This window comes from Odocoileus virginianus, chromosome 20, assembly GCF_023699985.2.
Source record: "Odocoileus virginianus isolate 20LAN1187 ecotype Illinois chromosome 20, Ovbor_1.2, whole genome shotgun sequence".
Lineage (NCBI taxonomy): Eukaryota > Metazoa > Chordata > Mammalia > Artiodactyla > Cervidae > Odocoileus > Odocoileus virginianus.
The window spans coordinates 56,770,505-56,786,231 of record NC_069693.1 but is presented as its reverse complement, the minus strand read 5'-3'; the positions used below and the strand labels follow the sequence as shown (position 1 = coordinate 56,786,231).

Sequence of the window (15,727 nt, the reverse complement as noted above, 5' to 3'; positions counted from 1 at the left end):
TTTTGCGTTTTTTCTTTTTGTGCACTGTCCTCATGACTATACCCTCCAGAGAACTCGTTCCTCTGGGAATCTTATTTAATGAAGATATTTCCATATTGAAGTGAGGGAGGTGGGAATTAAAGTGAAAGGGGAGATGATGCATTTATTCTGGATTATGTTTGAAGTGTTAGATGGTGAAGTGTTAAAAGCATCCAAATTAAATCCATAGCAATCAGAACACTTGCTTTACTAGATTTTGCCAACTGCCAGTCATGTTGGACTGAGCTAATCTGTTCCTCTTTCTGAAACTATTAAGGTAAATAATTAACAATAAAACTTCCTCTTATAAAGGCACTGCAGTGTGACCTTGTCCTTTATTCACTTTATTTTAGATGGGTGAGAGAAGGCGCTCCTACGTATGCCAGGCCAGGAGGAGGGTTTGTGGGGCCCATGGCAGAACAGCTGGGCACAGGAAGCCTCTGTCAGGAGGGACTTTAAGTGGTCAATATAATCTCTAAAAAGGTGTACATCAAGAAGTCCTTCTCCCACTGCTGTTTTCTGACTATCCTAACCCTCCACCTTTTGGGAAACTTCTTTTACTGGCACATTTTTTTCGAAATTTATTTTTGGAAGTCCAGTTATATGTGAATATATGTTCAAAATGTTTTTTTTCTTACACAAAAGAGAACACATTGTATATACTTACAACATATTAGATATACTTTTTTTCAGTGAACAGTATATCATGGTGATCTTTCCATACTGGTTCATAGAAAGCCTTTTTATTTATTTTAGTATTGCATTGTGTGAGTTTATCATTATTACTGCAACCGAGCGGGACCCTGTGTGGCTCCTGGGCATGGAAACCTTTCCACGTGCCCCGTTCTTGTAGGGAAATTGACTCTAGCCTCCATGACCTTCCCTGAGTTCCAAAGGGCAGATTCAAACACATGTTAATCGAGGAAGGGTGATGCAGTCACCAACTCAATGGACATGAAGTTGAGCAAGCTCTGGGAGAGAGTGGAGGACAGAGGAGCCTGGCGTGCTGCAGTCCATGGGGTCGCAGAGAGTCGGACACGACTTAGGGACTGCACAACAACAAATCAGGGGAGGGAGAGGATGCAGAGCCTGGGAAGAGCAGCCTAGAAACAGTAGCGAAGCCCGTGGGCAAGGCTCTGGTTCCAGGTCAAGGGATACACAGAATACCTTTGAGCTCTTTACAGAACTCAAGACTCCTAGCAAATGGAAAAGTGAAAGTGAAAGTCGCTCAGTTGTGTCCGACTCTTTGCGACCCCATGGACTATACAGTCATGGAATTCTCCAGGCCAGAATACTAGAGTGGGTAGCTGTTCCCTTCACCAGGGGATCTTCCCAACCCAGGGATCGAGCCCAGTCTCCTGCATTGCAGGTGAATTCTTTACCAGCTGAGCCACAAGGGAAGCCTCAACAAATGGAAGGTGTTAGCATCCTTCATTCCAGACAAGACCCCCGAGGCAAGACTAAAGGAGTGCAGGCCCTGCAGGCACCCTAACCTATATGGTCATCTCACAGATGAAGGAACGGCACCCGAAACAACTTAAAACTTATTTAACTTCTTAGTAAATTAAGAGTTCTTTAATTTGATAAAGGGGATTCATAAAAAATCTGTAGCAAATATGTACATTTTAGTAAATAAAGCTATGTAAATCTATGGCGAATGAGGCAGTGTGGTACTGACATTGGGATAGACAAATACTTTAGTGGAACAAAACCCAGAAATTGATCTGTGTATAAAACATGTGGCATAACAAGTTATCAGGGAAATAATGAACCAGTTAACAAATGGGACTGCAACAGTTGGTTACCTAATATGGTAAAATTTCAGAGTCATTCCTATTAAAAACTAACTAAAAAAGGAAATCGGAGGGGTGAACTCTATGGTATGTGAATTATCTCAGTGAAGCTATTAAGAAGTCTGCTATCAGTGCTTTTCTGAACTTTGTTCTGGCATAAAACTAATGAGGGGAAAAGTAAAGGAGAGGCAAAAGAATCAGAAAGGAAGACTATCATATACAGACTATGATAATCTGCACAGAAAAATCTAAAATAATCTATACAAATTAGAGTAAGAAAGTTCTCCACGGCAGGTGGATACCAGATCAGTCACAAATATTGATGTTTTTACACACCAGTTATGACCAATTAGGGAATATTATAGGAAAAAATTCATTTTCAATAGAAGTAAAATATATATGTGCATAGGAATAAACAATATGATATATAAGACCTTTATGGAAAAAATGATTACTGAAGGACATAAAGAAGAGATAACCCTAATATACCATATTCAAGGATGAGAACATCCCGGACTATAAAGATGCATGTTGCCCCCAGATTAACCTCTGAGTTTAATACAATTTGAATAAAACTCCCAATCAGGTGTGTGTGTCTGTGTAATCTGACAATTGCTGGCAAAAGTCCATTAATTGGAGAGCAAAAGCCAAGAATAACAAGGAAATGTTAAGAAAAACAAGCCAGGGAGATCTGTGTTAGCAGTTATTAAGTAATTAAGACTGTGCCATGTGGTAAAGAAACAGACACATAAACCAGGGAACACAACAGAAACCCAGATTAGACCCATGTTTAAAATAGAGCAGTGATGGCATGAAAAATCAAAGGGGGATGAACCTGTTAATCTATTATTTTATAATTGGTTATATATATATATATATATATATATGAATATAGATTAAATAATGCAAATAAATGCAAGATGAATCAAACATCTAAATGTGGAAAAGCAAAACTTAAAAAAAATTTAGGAAAAACAATTTGGAACAGCTACTATCTTAAGTGTTGGGAAAGAGAGACATCCCTGGCGGCTCTGGTAAAGACTTCGCCAGGGTTTGATCCCCGGTTGGGGCAGATCCTGCGGACATGCCAAGGAGCAGCTCAGCCCACACTCTGCAGCCCCGGAACCGCGGCCACCAAATCCCTGTGCTGCAGCTGCCGAAGCCCGCAGGCCCAGAGCCTGTGCTCCGCAACGAGAGAAGCCACTGCAAGAAGGAGCCGGAGCGCTGCAACTGGAGAAGAGACCGTGCAGCCACAAAGACCCAGCCCAGGGCACCCAGCCCAGGGCTGCCCATGCAGGGCAGCCCAAGCATCTCCTTCAAGGAGAATTTAGGAGGCAGTGTAAATGTTTTTATTCTCAAAAGCCTCATTCTTCATTAGACTGAATGGTAGAATGCTTTAAAAAGCACAACTGGGGATTTAAAGTTCCCCTTTTCATCTTTATTTCTTCAGGGGGAAAAAAAAATCCTGGTGGTTGACATGGAGAAGGCAAGGCCCCAAGAGTTAGGTAGGAGGATCTATATATATATATCTCTGTGATCAACAGCCCTGCTTCCTCACCTCCTTAGCTGCTAGAGACGGGCTGCTGCTTCCAGATGTGGGAAGGGGTGGTGCATATGAGCAAACGCCTGGTGCGCAGCAAGGGGCTCCAAATCATTTGCCCAACAGGCTGCTTCTATGGATGATCTCTCAGGTTTGTCAGAAGCAGCTCTGGAAATCCGGATCAGTAAGCTGCAAAAGAGAGTCCCTTATGAGCAGCAGCAGGAGACCAAGGCTGGCCCTCACACGTGGCAGGCAGCCCTCCTCAAGCCAGTGCTGGACAGCGTCTCGGCTCATGGCCACAACCCCGCTGCCGGGGGTGTCACCCCACCCTCAGTCAAAGGTGAGGATACTGCCACTCCGAAAACGCACTTACCCAGCCACGAGCAGACACTCAGAGCCTCCTGGAGCCACAACTCAAACTCAGATCTGTAGCCAAAATCCATCTTTGTTCTGCTAGACCAGAGGTTACAAACTGAATGCCTGTGTCTGTTCGTGGCCCCTAAACGTGTATCTAAAAATACAGCTTTCTTGCTTCTCAAAAATTTCTGAAGATCTGGCAACAATTGGCCAGAATAACAAACAACAACAAAATGGCTCCTCTTTGGACAAGGCGCCTTCCAGTTCACTCCATCTACTTTTTAAAGGTTTCCTATTCCTGGATATATTTGGGCTTACAACCTTTGCACCATAATTTATGTGCCCTCCTTTATTTTAGAACAGAATTTCCCCAAAGTACATGTAACCAAAATAGTAACTCACATTGGCCCTCATCTTTGATGAGAGAGGCAGAGGACCGGGAGGCACGATCTGCCTGTGTCGGCACAGGTGACCGAACCCTGGAGTCGGTGGAGACTCCTGCTCCCTCACCCCAAAGCCTGGTTCTTTGGCTGCCAGCTGTTTTCCTCAGCCCGGCAGTCATAAAACCACTGGGGAAAGGACAGAGAGTATGGCATGAAAATACCAACTGAAATGGCACTCACTGGAGGTCAAAACAGTCCACCAGGGGCAGCGATAAAAAAGGAAGTTGGTGAAACCTTACAGGGGAGGGACAGGGAGCACACATTGAGAAGAACTCTTTGCTTTCTCTCAATTAACAGAATCAAATTCAGTGAAAACAGGGCAAACTGGGCAAAGCTTGGGCTGCCCAGTTTAACTTCTCGGTGACTCCCCGAGAGGGTGCACATAAAGGCCTGTTGTTGAACTGCAGAAGGGTGCTGGGAACGGGCTCTGTGGTCCTGCTTTGCTGTCAGGTCGGTTTCACCACCCAGGGGGCCCGCAGCGCCTCTCCCCATGGAGACACTGCTGCGTTTCAATGCGCTTTTCATTCTCTTGGCTGCCTGAGCAAACAGCCATCACTGTTTCCATTGTGAGCTCTTCTCATGGAGCCAAGCCCAAGTTCAGGGAACATGTGTTTGAGACCAACATTTGGCAGCCTGGGTCCTCACTTGGAGCGACTTTCTGCCTTTGCCTTTTTCCTATTGAGACAGGTCCTGAACTTGGAGACTGAAGAGCAGTGCTGAACACAGTTGTAGAAGCTAATTCCTCATCCTGCTAGCTCACGGGGACAAGGAAAAAAAAATCTACACGAAAATCCAGAGCCTGGGTTTGTTGCTGTTCAGTCACCAAGTCATGTCCAATTCTTTGTGATTCCACCGACTGCAGCACCCCAGGCCTCCCTGTCCCTCACCATCTCCTGGAGTTTGTCCAAGTTTATTGAATCAGAGATGCCATCTAATCACCTCATCCTCTGTCACCCTCTTCTTCTTCTGCCTTCAATCTTTCCCAGCATCAGGGTCTTTTTTGCATCAGGTGGCCAAAGTATTGGGGTTTCAGCTTCAGCATCAGTCATTTCAATGAGTATTCAGGGTTGATTTCCTTTAGGATTGATTGGTTTGATCTCTTCACAGTCCAAGGGACTCTCAAGAGTTTTTCTCCAACACCACAGTTTGAAAGCATCAATTCTTTGGTGCTCCACCTTCTTTATGGTCCAATATTCACATCTGTACATGACTACTGGAAGAACCATAGCCCTGACTATATGGATCTTTGTCAGAAAAGGTATGTCTTTGCTTTTTAATACATTGTTACTACACTGTATTACAGTGCCTCGGTTACTGAGACAAAAATTATTTCCATTCCTCTCTTGTAACCAACATGACTGAGTCCATACATATCTCCCAGTGTCAATGAGTTAAGTTTCTTGGAGAAAATTTCTCTTTGCATCATCTACCCAATTAAGAATTTTTGTGAGAAATCTCATCTCAATGTTGAAAAAACTGAGTATCTTAACCGTGGGGCCTCATTTTCTAAATCAGGTGACAGGTTAAAATTCAGAGAGTAAATGCTTTCTCTGCATCCACATAGGAAGTAGTGACAATTGGTACTAGGACATAATTATTAATACTTCAATATCTAAACCAAAGTTTATTCTACTATGCTAAGTCATGGATAACGACCAGGTTTTTTTTTTTTTTAACATTTTTATATTGAGGTATGATTCCATATAATAAAATGCACGGGTCTTAAGTGTACAGCTTAATACATTTTGACAAATGTTTACATCCATGTAATCAGCTCTCTGGTGGAAACATGGAATGCCTCCATCATTCTAGAAGTTGCCTTGGGTCTTTTTCTACTCGACTCCCTTTTCTCATCTTCCTGCACCCAGTAATGACCCCTGCTCTGAATTCCATCTCCTTTGATTAGTTTTGGGGCTCTGGTTTCAAGAAATAAGAAACGAATGCATGTGAATTTGCCTGCAGCCCTGAAGAGTCTCTACAGAATTTTCCTCCCCATCTTGGACCACAAGTCCTGCTTAAGATTTGTTTTGGATCCATCTGGACGTTCTTCCAGAAAGTCAGTTGTAGCCCCAGTACAGACATATTTAGGTTTAAATGGATTCACGTTTAGAAGTGGAGGCTAACTATTAAATATGATTCTTCAAGATGTGGCATAAAAAGAGCTCTTCCTGCTTGGAAAATCAAGTTTCTTTTTCCAAAATAGTGCCTCCTTGGCTCTCTGCGAATCCTACCATTCCTTCAGAGTAGCTGCCTTTGTTCCAGTGGAAAGAATTGCCTGAGCCCTTGAAAGTGAGCACATGCGCATTAGCTCTCTGCTTAGAAGCTGTTTCCCAGTTTCCAGAACCTGCTCCTGCAGGGGACTCCTCTTGACAGCTCCCTTGCCTGCCCCAGATATCATCACAGGATGGCGTGGCTGTTAAAAACCTAACATTGTCCTAAGCTGTCTGACTTGCCAGCAAGGGACCTGGGTCTTGGAAACTGGAAAACTTCGGGTAAAGCTTGCTCAGAACGTTGCCTGAAAGCCAAAAAGTGTTGCCAGGGTCCAGGTGGACGGAGCCTTCCACCAGCCACGGCGGGCCCCGCCTCTCCCCGCGGGGCACTGCAGCCAGCACGGGTCATTTTCTCCACATCGGTCGGCTCCCTAGACAGTGAGCTAATGCTTGGCACAGAAAAGCTCCAGAAAACAAGGCATTTAACCGCACACGTTGAGGCAGAAATGACTACATGGAATATATACGCAAAATTATTTAAATCAAGCCAACTTTTAAAAACTCTAAAAAGAGAATAAAAGTTATGCACACATAGTCGTAACATTAGCACCCACTCGTGAACACAGAACAAAGAGGAGGCAATACTGAAAATGTAAACTACCCTGAAAGAGCCAGATTTCAGAAGACACTTTGTGAGCAAAGACAGATTCTGTGTAATTAGCCGCCTGAAGCATGCCGAGTCCCTCTTCCCTACATAATGTCACCTCTGAGTATGTTGCGGTGCTTCTGCAGTTTAAAGTGCTGTTCGTTCTCTCTTTTTGAGATCTTACTTCAGGGGCCTCCCTGGTGCTCCAGCGGCTGAGATCTCGTGCTGCCAGTGCAGCAAGTGCAGGTCTGACCTCTGGTCGGGGAACTGAGATCCCATATGCCACACAGCACAGTCAACAATGTAAAAAATAACAGCAAAAAAATATACTTTACTTTAAAAAATAGGTACTGTACTAACATGGTTTAAAATTTTAAAAATAATCAAGCGTAAAATGTATTCAGAGAAAAGTCTCCCTCCTGCTCTCAGGCCCCAGCCATTCTCTTGCCTTCCCCGTAGGCCTGTTCTCATGTGTCTATTCAGAGCTAGTTTAGCAAGACATAGATACATACCTTTCCTCCTTTTTTATAGAAATGGAATGTTACATTTTGCTTTTTCATTTGCACTTGTATTTAGAAGCTGAATTTTGAAGAGGCATTTCAATAAAGAAAACTTTTATGTTCATTTATACTTTGACACAGTGAATCCCACCTCTAAAAAATCTACCCAAAAGATACACTGGCAAAAATACAAAATATTCTATTCACAGAATATGTCAAAAGGGAAGAATATGAAATGTCCATCACCCACTAAGAAAGTTATGACCAACCTAGACAGCATATTAAAAAGCAGAGACATTACTTTACCAACAAAAGTCCATCTACTCAAAGCTATGCTTTTTCCAGCAGTCATGTATGGATGTGAGAGTTGGACTATAAAGAAAGCTGAGCACTGAAGAATTGATGCTTTTGAACCGTGGTGTTGCTGAAGACTCTTGAGAGTCCCTTGGACTGCAAGGAGATCCAACCAGTCCATCTTAAAGGAAATCAGTCCTGGTTATTCATTGGAAGGACTGATGCTGAAGCTGAAACTCCAATACTTTGGCCACCTGATGCAAAGAACTGACTCATCTGAAAAGACTCTGATGCTGGAAAAGACTGAAGGCAGGAGAAGGGGACGACAGAGAATGAGATGGTTGGATGGCATCACCAACTCAATGGACATGAGTTTGAGTAAACTCTGGGAGTTGGTGATGGACAGGGAGGCTTGGTGTCCATGGGGTTGCAAAGAGTCAGACACGACTTAGTGACTGAACTGAACTGATCACCAACTAAAAAAATGGTTACTGCTGGGGGCAGGAACAGAAGTCACGGGACAAAGATGGAAGACCTTTCTGAATGTACCTTTTTTTAAAAAAAAATTGTTTTAAATTTTACATAATTTTTTTTTTTTTGTAAAAAGTCCCCCTAAAAATTGAAAGGGAAATGAAACAAAATTAACTGTGTATAGATGTGGAGCAGAGAGGAGCTAGAGAGGAACTGTTTCCAGTGACTTTGACATACTCACAATCTGGAAGTTCCCTGGTGGTTCAGTGGTTAGGATTCGGGGCTTTCACTGCTGTGGCCCCAGTTCAATCCCTGGTTGCAGAACTGAGATCTCACAAGCCTTTGGGCGCCTCCAAAAACAAAAAGAGAACACCTCATAATCCCTAGTTCAGGTTCCTCAACCTCAGCAACACTGACATCTTGGGCAGGATATAGTTCTTTGTTGTGGGGGGTTGTCCTATGTATCAGAGGGTGTCAGCACCCAAGGCTCGAGTGAGCCTCCCTGATTGGCAGTGATACTTCACACTGCCAGGTCAGATGTCACGGCCCCCCAGCATTGTGCTGTGTGAGCCCCCCTGGAGAGTGTTCTGGAATACAGGAGGAGGGGGCAGGCCATGCCAGGAGGAGCCACACGTGGAAGCCCCAGGGTAGGTCAGGATGCTCTGGGGGCGAGGAGGAAATGTGGGCAAGAACCGTCAGTGTGAAGGGACCGGCAGGGGCCAGGCGGGGAAAGCGGGCTTGGGACTGGCTAGCTCCAGGAGGGGCAGTCTCTCCAGGGTCAGCAAGGCAAAGATGTCAGATGTCAGAGACACCAGGAGCGTCAGCAAGCGAGGACAACCAGAAGTTTGTACGGACCCTCTTCCCCATGTGCCTTTCTCTTTGCCAACTTGCGCTGTAACAAATGGTAACTCTGAGGACAATAGCTTTGAGTTCTGTGAGTCTGTCTACTGCCTCAATCTGAGGGTGGTCTTGGGGACCTCAAGCCACAGCTACTAAAACCATTCTGTGAAAGGGTGAGGGGATAGATCATGCTGGTACCACTGAACTCTCTGATCAGTCACTGAAAGCGGGACAGCCTGATGTCATGTTCCCCCAGGTTAATATAATGTAACAGAAGGGTGCAGAATCTCCTGGGAAGAACTGAACTTGGCTGTAATCAAGCCTCTCCATGTAACCACAGATTTATAGAAAATATGAGGGGGAGAGGAACCGGTTATCAACACTGGAGGAAATAAGCAGCCAAATCCTGCATGGGAGAGAGTCTACCGGACAAATGACCCATTTGTTATGGACATAAAAAGGAGAGTGAACTGCTAGAGACTAGTGACACAAAAGATACATCAATCCAATGCACTGTGTGGATGTTGTTTGGATTCTAATTTGAACAAATCAGTAGTCAAAAGAGATTTTTGAGACAATAGGGGAAACTAAACACAGCCTGCATAATAGATATTAAAGAATGATTGTTGATTTTATTGGGTAGAATAGGATAGCTATAATTCAGTTTAAAATGTTGTAAGAAAAATGAAATTGGAGCAGAGTGGGGAAAAGATCAGGTAACAACAGCATACAGCTGATGGATGTTTGGTCTGGGTGATGGGTCCACTGTGCTTTTCTAGTTTTGAGTCTATTTAAAAATTTCTATAAGAAGCTTCTTTTTTTTTTTTTACAGGTACTTAAAAATTAGAAGTAGTTATCAGTAAAAACACATGATCTAAATGTATGAAGTCTGAGAACCTGCCAATACTACAGAGATATGATTTGAAGGCACAGGTGAGATTCGAAACTTGGGTTTTTAAGAGATTAAAGCAAAACCTAGGGAAAGGGGCTGTCTAAGGTCTCCTTTTGACTCTTGACAAAACAGGCAGAGTCCAAAGTGAAAACGCCTCTGGTCTCTAGCTTTCAGGGCTTCCTAGTCTCTGGTCTAAAGTCTTAAATTGAAGGTACATTTTGTACACATGTGACAAACACCATAAATTTTAGGAAAGAAAAGACACTAATTCCTTACATTCTCAAATAAACCTTTATCTTTGAAAACAGAATCTCTTGAGAGTAATGCATAGTCTTCTGTGGATAAAAGCTTCTGCCAGTCGAAGTGTCTTAACTACTCTCCTGTCATAGGATTTGGGGCCAGGTCAGGCAAAGGGCTGATTAAAGCAGCATGTGGGAAGTCTGGCCTTTGGTAGTGAGGTTTTTGTCTTTGCTCTCAGCTAAAAGGATTCCTCATAGAATAAGGTTCAAGGATAGCTCAATATGAAAACCTTGGGGAATTCCTGGGGGTCCAGTCACTAGGACGCGATGGTATCACTGCAAGGCCTGGGTTCAGTCCCCGACTGGGGAACTGCGAGTTCAGAAGCCACGTAACTCCCCGCCCTGCCCCCGCCCCCTCCCGAAGTGACAATGGTAACAAGGCAAAAAAAGAGACCTTATGTATTACTTCTGCAATTAAAAAACATTAAGAACATATGTTCACAAGCAAACCTGTACATGAATGTTTACAGCAGCAATATTCGCAATAGCCAAAAAGTGGAAATAACCTTAAAGTCCATCAATTGATGATTAGATAACAAAATGTGGTATATCCATAGAACTGAATGTGGTTTTTACCCCATAAACAGGAATAAAGTACTGAATGATGTTACCAATTCACATTACAACATTATGAGTCTTAGAACATCATGTTAAATGAAAGAAGCCAGTCACAAAAGACCACATATTGTATGATTTCATTTATATAAAATGTTCAGAATAGGCAAATCCATACAGACATAATGTAGACTGCTGCTTCCCTGGGGTTAGTGGGGGTGTTGAGGGGATGTGAGGAGCGGCTGCTGATGGGCACTGTACTGGGTCACATAGCACCCCCCACCCCCAGTTTAGAACAAAAATGTTCTAAGATTGATTGTGGTGATTTTGCACATCTTTGTGGATATACTAAAAATCACTAAACTGTACATTTTAAAGGGGTGAATTTTTTGGTATGTGAATTACATCTCAATAAAGCTGTTATTAAAAATATTTAAAGCTATAAAGAAATACTAAAGAACCAACAAGGTCCTTGAGTAATCCCAACATGGAGAGCTTCCACTTCCAGTCAGTATATTAGAGTGTGAAGAGGTTGAGAGTTAAATACTAGATGTTAGTAAAAACAGGCCTGGTTTCTAGGTGTGCTGCTGAGTTGCTATAGGGACTTTTGTTTGGCCTTTTAGACAGAACTCTTTCCAATGAAAGTCACAGAAAACAGAGTCAAATGAGCTTACTCAAAATAACAAGAGCAATTTATGTCTCATCATTGAAGTCCAGAGTGGGCACTAGTTTCAGGCATCCAGACAAGGTCACGAGAGCCTTCATCCTCTGGGCTGTTTCATTCATCACCTTCCTTCTCCAGGTGGCTGGCTGTGCAGTGGGCAAAGGCAGCCCCAGGCAGTCTCAGGTTACCTGGTGCTTACAGCTCCTGATATGAGAAGGGCGGGCGTCTTTCCTGATGCCCTGGTATTAGTTCCAGGACTGTTCAGTGTTGGCGTGAGCCAACTCCAACTCCAACTCCTGCTGGAGTCAACGAGGAAAGTTCGCTTCACCCCAGTCTCAGGGATAAAGCAGGAAAGGATGGTTCTTCAAAGGAAGCAAGGCTGGCTATACAAAATACATGCCCATTTTGACAGGTAAAGCTCTAAAATTTGCAGAGATTCAAACATCATCTCAGCCCAATAAATACCTGCTGAATCAATGAGGAACACAGGAAGTGGAGCTGGTGCAGAGTACTTTTACAGCATCACATTCCAAATTCTTATTCTTAGAGAAGAAATGAAATACAGGACACACACCAAGGTCATTAGCAAGATGCTATTTTAAGAGAGCTACTTCAGTCAAGTACTGTTATTGTTCAGTTGCCAAGTTGTGTCTGACTCTGCAATCCCATGGAATGCAGCACACCAGGCCTCCCTATCCCTCACCATCTCTCAGAATTTGCCCAAGTTCATGTCCATTGAGTTGGTGATGCCATCCAACCACCTCATCCTGTCGCCCTCTTTCCCTTCTGCCTTCAGTCTTTCCCAGCATCAGGGTCTTTTCCAATGAGTCAGTACTTCATATCAGGTGGCCAAAGTACTGGAGCTTTGGCCTCAGCATCAGTCCTTCCAATGAATATTCAGGACTGATCTCCTTTAGGATGGACTGGTTTGATCTCTTTGCTGTCCAAGGGACTCTCAAGAGTCTTCTCCAGCATCACAGTTTGAAAGCATAGTTCAATCAGGTATAGATTGTTTCATGTCCAAAATTCCAACCGACATAGAAGAGATCTATCGCTCTGGTAGATGTCAGTCTTTTTTCCTGATCAGCCACAAGAAAATCTAAGACCGTTTAGCATGTAGGAAGGTGGTAGTCCAGGATGAACGAAAGGAAAACAACTCGTTGCTCACATAAACTGGTGATAATCTGGGGGATTTCTGATCCAGGATCCAAACGCCTGCTTCCGGAGTGCGCTCCAGGCCTGCTGGTAAGTGGATGCAGCCTCCTTGTAGTCTTGGTACGTTGCCAGCTTCTGCGCCCTAATGCACACACACCACCGAGCACACACGTTCTCACTGGACAGCTCGCCACTGTGGCCAGCAAGACACCTCAGCGACTGGCCAGACACATTTATTACAGGACACTTAGGAACGGAAGGATTCTGTTATGCTGTCCTAGAGTGACTCTAGGAAAGTCACTACAAAACAACACGGGATTAAAACAGGTAAAAATAAACAGAATACTAGTCTGTTTTTTTTTTCCTTCCCTTTTTTCGGTCCTGGTGGAATCAGATAAAAAGGAATAACTATCTACTACTTGGTTTAAAGTTTTCTACATGACTATAATCTTCACTGTCAGGATCGAGCCGTTAGAAACTTCTCAACTGCATTTTCCCAAAGTACTTTTCACCTTAGTCATATTCTCCTGAGTAATGAAAGCCAACACCCTTCCCAAATCCTTCAGTGTCTGTGACTGCTGAAGAAAGGCTAATGTGCTGAGTAATGTCTTACTTACACCCAGATAAAAAGATTTTCTTGAGACCAAGATTCTTTCCTTTGCTCAGACTTGAGTCAGGCTTCTCAAAGTCCTCTTCTTGACCCAACTCTGACCTTGAACTATGTCCTTGTCATCTCATAGTTGAAGAAACTGAGGCTCATATCTCATTGATTCAGGTTTTACCCTGCTTCTATTCTTTCCTTCTTTGTCAAGATCTTAGGAGACCCAAGTTGTTTCTTCACTCACTACAGCACAGAGCTAATTGTAACAGAGTTGCTAATTGTAGCAGACAGTGATTCTAATCCTTTGATCAATTTCCCACAGCTTTTCCCCGGTTAATGAATGGGAGTTACATGCATGACAATGTTAAACTTGACCTGAGCCCTCAGTTCCTAAAACAAGCGATGGTTAAGAAACCTCCCTCCTATATTTATGTGTTGTGGGAAATGGCAGACTGGAAAGAACCACCTTTCTTCATTACTTAGACTCATGGATGCCCCCCTGGTTTACCTGTGACAAGGCCAGACATAGACCCTCCAAACACCCATTCTTTGTCTCTTAATGATTAGCTGAACTGTTTGTACCCACTGACGAAATCTAGTCAACATGCCTGCTAATTTAATCAAATATTAATTACCAGTTATGCTTCTCTCCTTCCTGCAGATCCCTGAACTTTGAGTCACTCTCTGCCTGAGCCAGTGTAGGCAGGTTTAACAACCCTTTCTTTTAACAGCCCCTCCTGAGGACCGATACTTCCTGTTCAATGGTCCCGTCACACTACCTGTTCACCCCACTCCCCCATTTCCAGCTCTAACTTTGCTTAGACAGAACTTCTCCATTGCACCTGCTCTTCGAGAGGCTTACAGACCTTAAGATTGTGATGCTCTTGCTACTGCATTAGTCCTTCTCCGCCTACTGAAACAGGCCCCGTCTCTTCTTGCAACAAAGCCTTCAAATGAAGTCTCTCCTTACCTAAGTCCAGATTTGTTTTAACGCATAGAACATATAGTAACCTACCCAGCTCCAATCTGATTGACTTCCAGACAAGAAACAAGCAAACTGACCATGGATGACTGGAGGGCATCGACACTGACTGCAGGATACATGATGAAAACAGGTAGTAGCCTCTTCATATGGAAGTGTCTAGCTACTCCTTGGCTTCCCCACTGTTCTATAAAAAAGAACTTGGCTGGTCTTTGTTGCCAGTTCCTGGGAGGGAACCTCTAAACTTTCAGAACTTCCTTGATGACAGGAGTGTCTTTGTTATTCATGGTGCACCCCTCGGATCTCAACTTTTTGCTTGATGAGGTGACTCATGGTGGGCCCTAGATAGTTTCAGGATGGGCTGGCTGTGGCTGAAAGATCAACCATGAGATCAGAAAGCTGGGACCCTGAGTCATCTGATATCTGACATCCTGGGGTGGGGAGAGGAGAAGGTAGAGATTGAGTTCAGTCACATTGTGTGGCCAGTGATTCCATAACTCATGCTTGATGATGAAACCCCAATAAACACTCTGGGCACTAAAATGTGTGTCAGGCTCCTGGTTGGTGACAGACAGTGACATGCTGAGGTGACATGGCGGGTGGTGCATCCTGGGGACACAGCAGTAGCAGGTTGGATACCTTTGCAGACCTTGCCCTATTTGTCCTTTCTTTTATCTTGTCTTTATTTGTATCTTTTACAATAAAAGGCAATTGAAAGTATGGTGCCTTCCTGAGTTCTGTGAGTTTTTCTAGTGATTACTGAACCTGAGGGGGTAGTTGGAACCTGAGTTTATAGTCAGTTGGTCAGAAGCGTAAGTGGCTTTGGGGCCCCCTAGAATGCAGCTGGTATTACCAAGTGAGGTCAGTTTTTGGGGACTGTGCCCTTACCCAGTGAGATTTGGCCTAACTGTTATCATCTGAATTCCACCCACCCACCTGCTCATGAAGTGGTTTTATAGTCTCTACATTCCTGTTTGAAAAGTAATTTAAGTCAACGAGCTTCAGTTCACAGCCACTGATTGAAAAGAAAAAGAGAATAATATTCCAAACAGAATACACTGACACCTCAGCATTCCCATTTTCACAGCGCTCTCCATCTGGAGGTGGAATAAAGCAGGACCCGGGGTGGGCCAGGCCCCAATTCTGTGCGCAGGCTCTGTGACTCTGTCCCACCAACTCTGCACCTGTCACATCTCAGATCACACACGCCTGCAGCTGGGGCCCTGGGGGCTGAAGAGCATGCGGTCAGTACTAAGTACTCACTGGCCCACTGAAACACCATTCCTGCCAAAACTTCCTGCCATTCAAAAGCAGAAGTAAAAGAGAAGTCCTCCAAAGTATGAAAAATGCAGGTCAATGACATCACCTGAGTGAGTCTGGCCACTTGTCCTCTGAAATACTGCTTAGCAGCTTCTGGAATGATCTAAAGAGCTCTACTTTGCTGATTCGGGATCTGTTTGAAAAAAG

At 43.8% G+C, this 15,727-nt stretch overlaps 1 protein-coding gene and 1 long non-coding RNA gene across 12 annotated transcripts in view; one reads left to right on the top strand and one right to left on the bottom strand.

Annotated features, from left to right (window-relative positions):
• Positions 1 to 3,206: 3,206 nt before the first annotated feature.
• The window catches only part of ADAT1 (adenosine deaminase tRNA specific 1), a 36,308-nt gene continuing 23,787 nt past the window's right edge, over positions 3,207 to 15,727 (bottom strand). For 6 of the 11 annotated variants that reach the window (XM_020883968.2, XM_020883973.2, XM_020883971.2 and 3 more), the window contains 2 exons: positions 15,627 to 15,713; positions 3,207 to 3,540 (listed from right to left, as the gene is read on the bottom strand). In XM_020883968.2, coding sequence (XP_020739627.2) covers positions 3,381 to 3,540; positions 15,627 to 15,713 — 247 coding nt within the window. In that variant the 3' untranslated portion in view covers positions 3,207 to 3,380. Of the gene's footprint in view, positions 3,541 to 8,513; positions 8,623 to 10,988; positions 12,820 to 15,626; positions 15,714 to 15,727 lie in introns of those variants that run through there. The other 5 variants (XM_070451520.1, XM_070451523.1, XM_020883976.2 and 2 more) reach the window with 5 other exon arrangements.
• Positions 8,744 to 10,314, top strand: LOC139029963 (uncharacterized). Its single transcript, XR_011482313.1, has 2 exons — positions 8,744 to 9,176; positions 9,945 to 10,314. It is a non-coding gene; the product is annotated as an uncharacterized lncRNA (long non-coding RNA).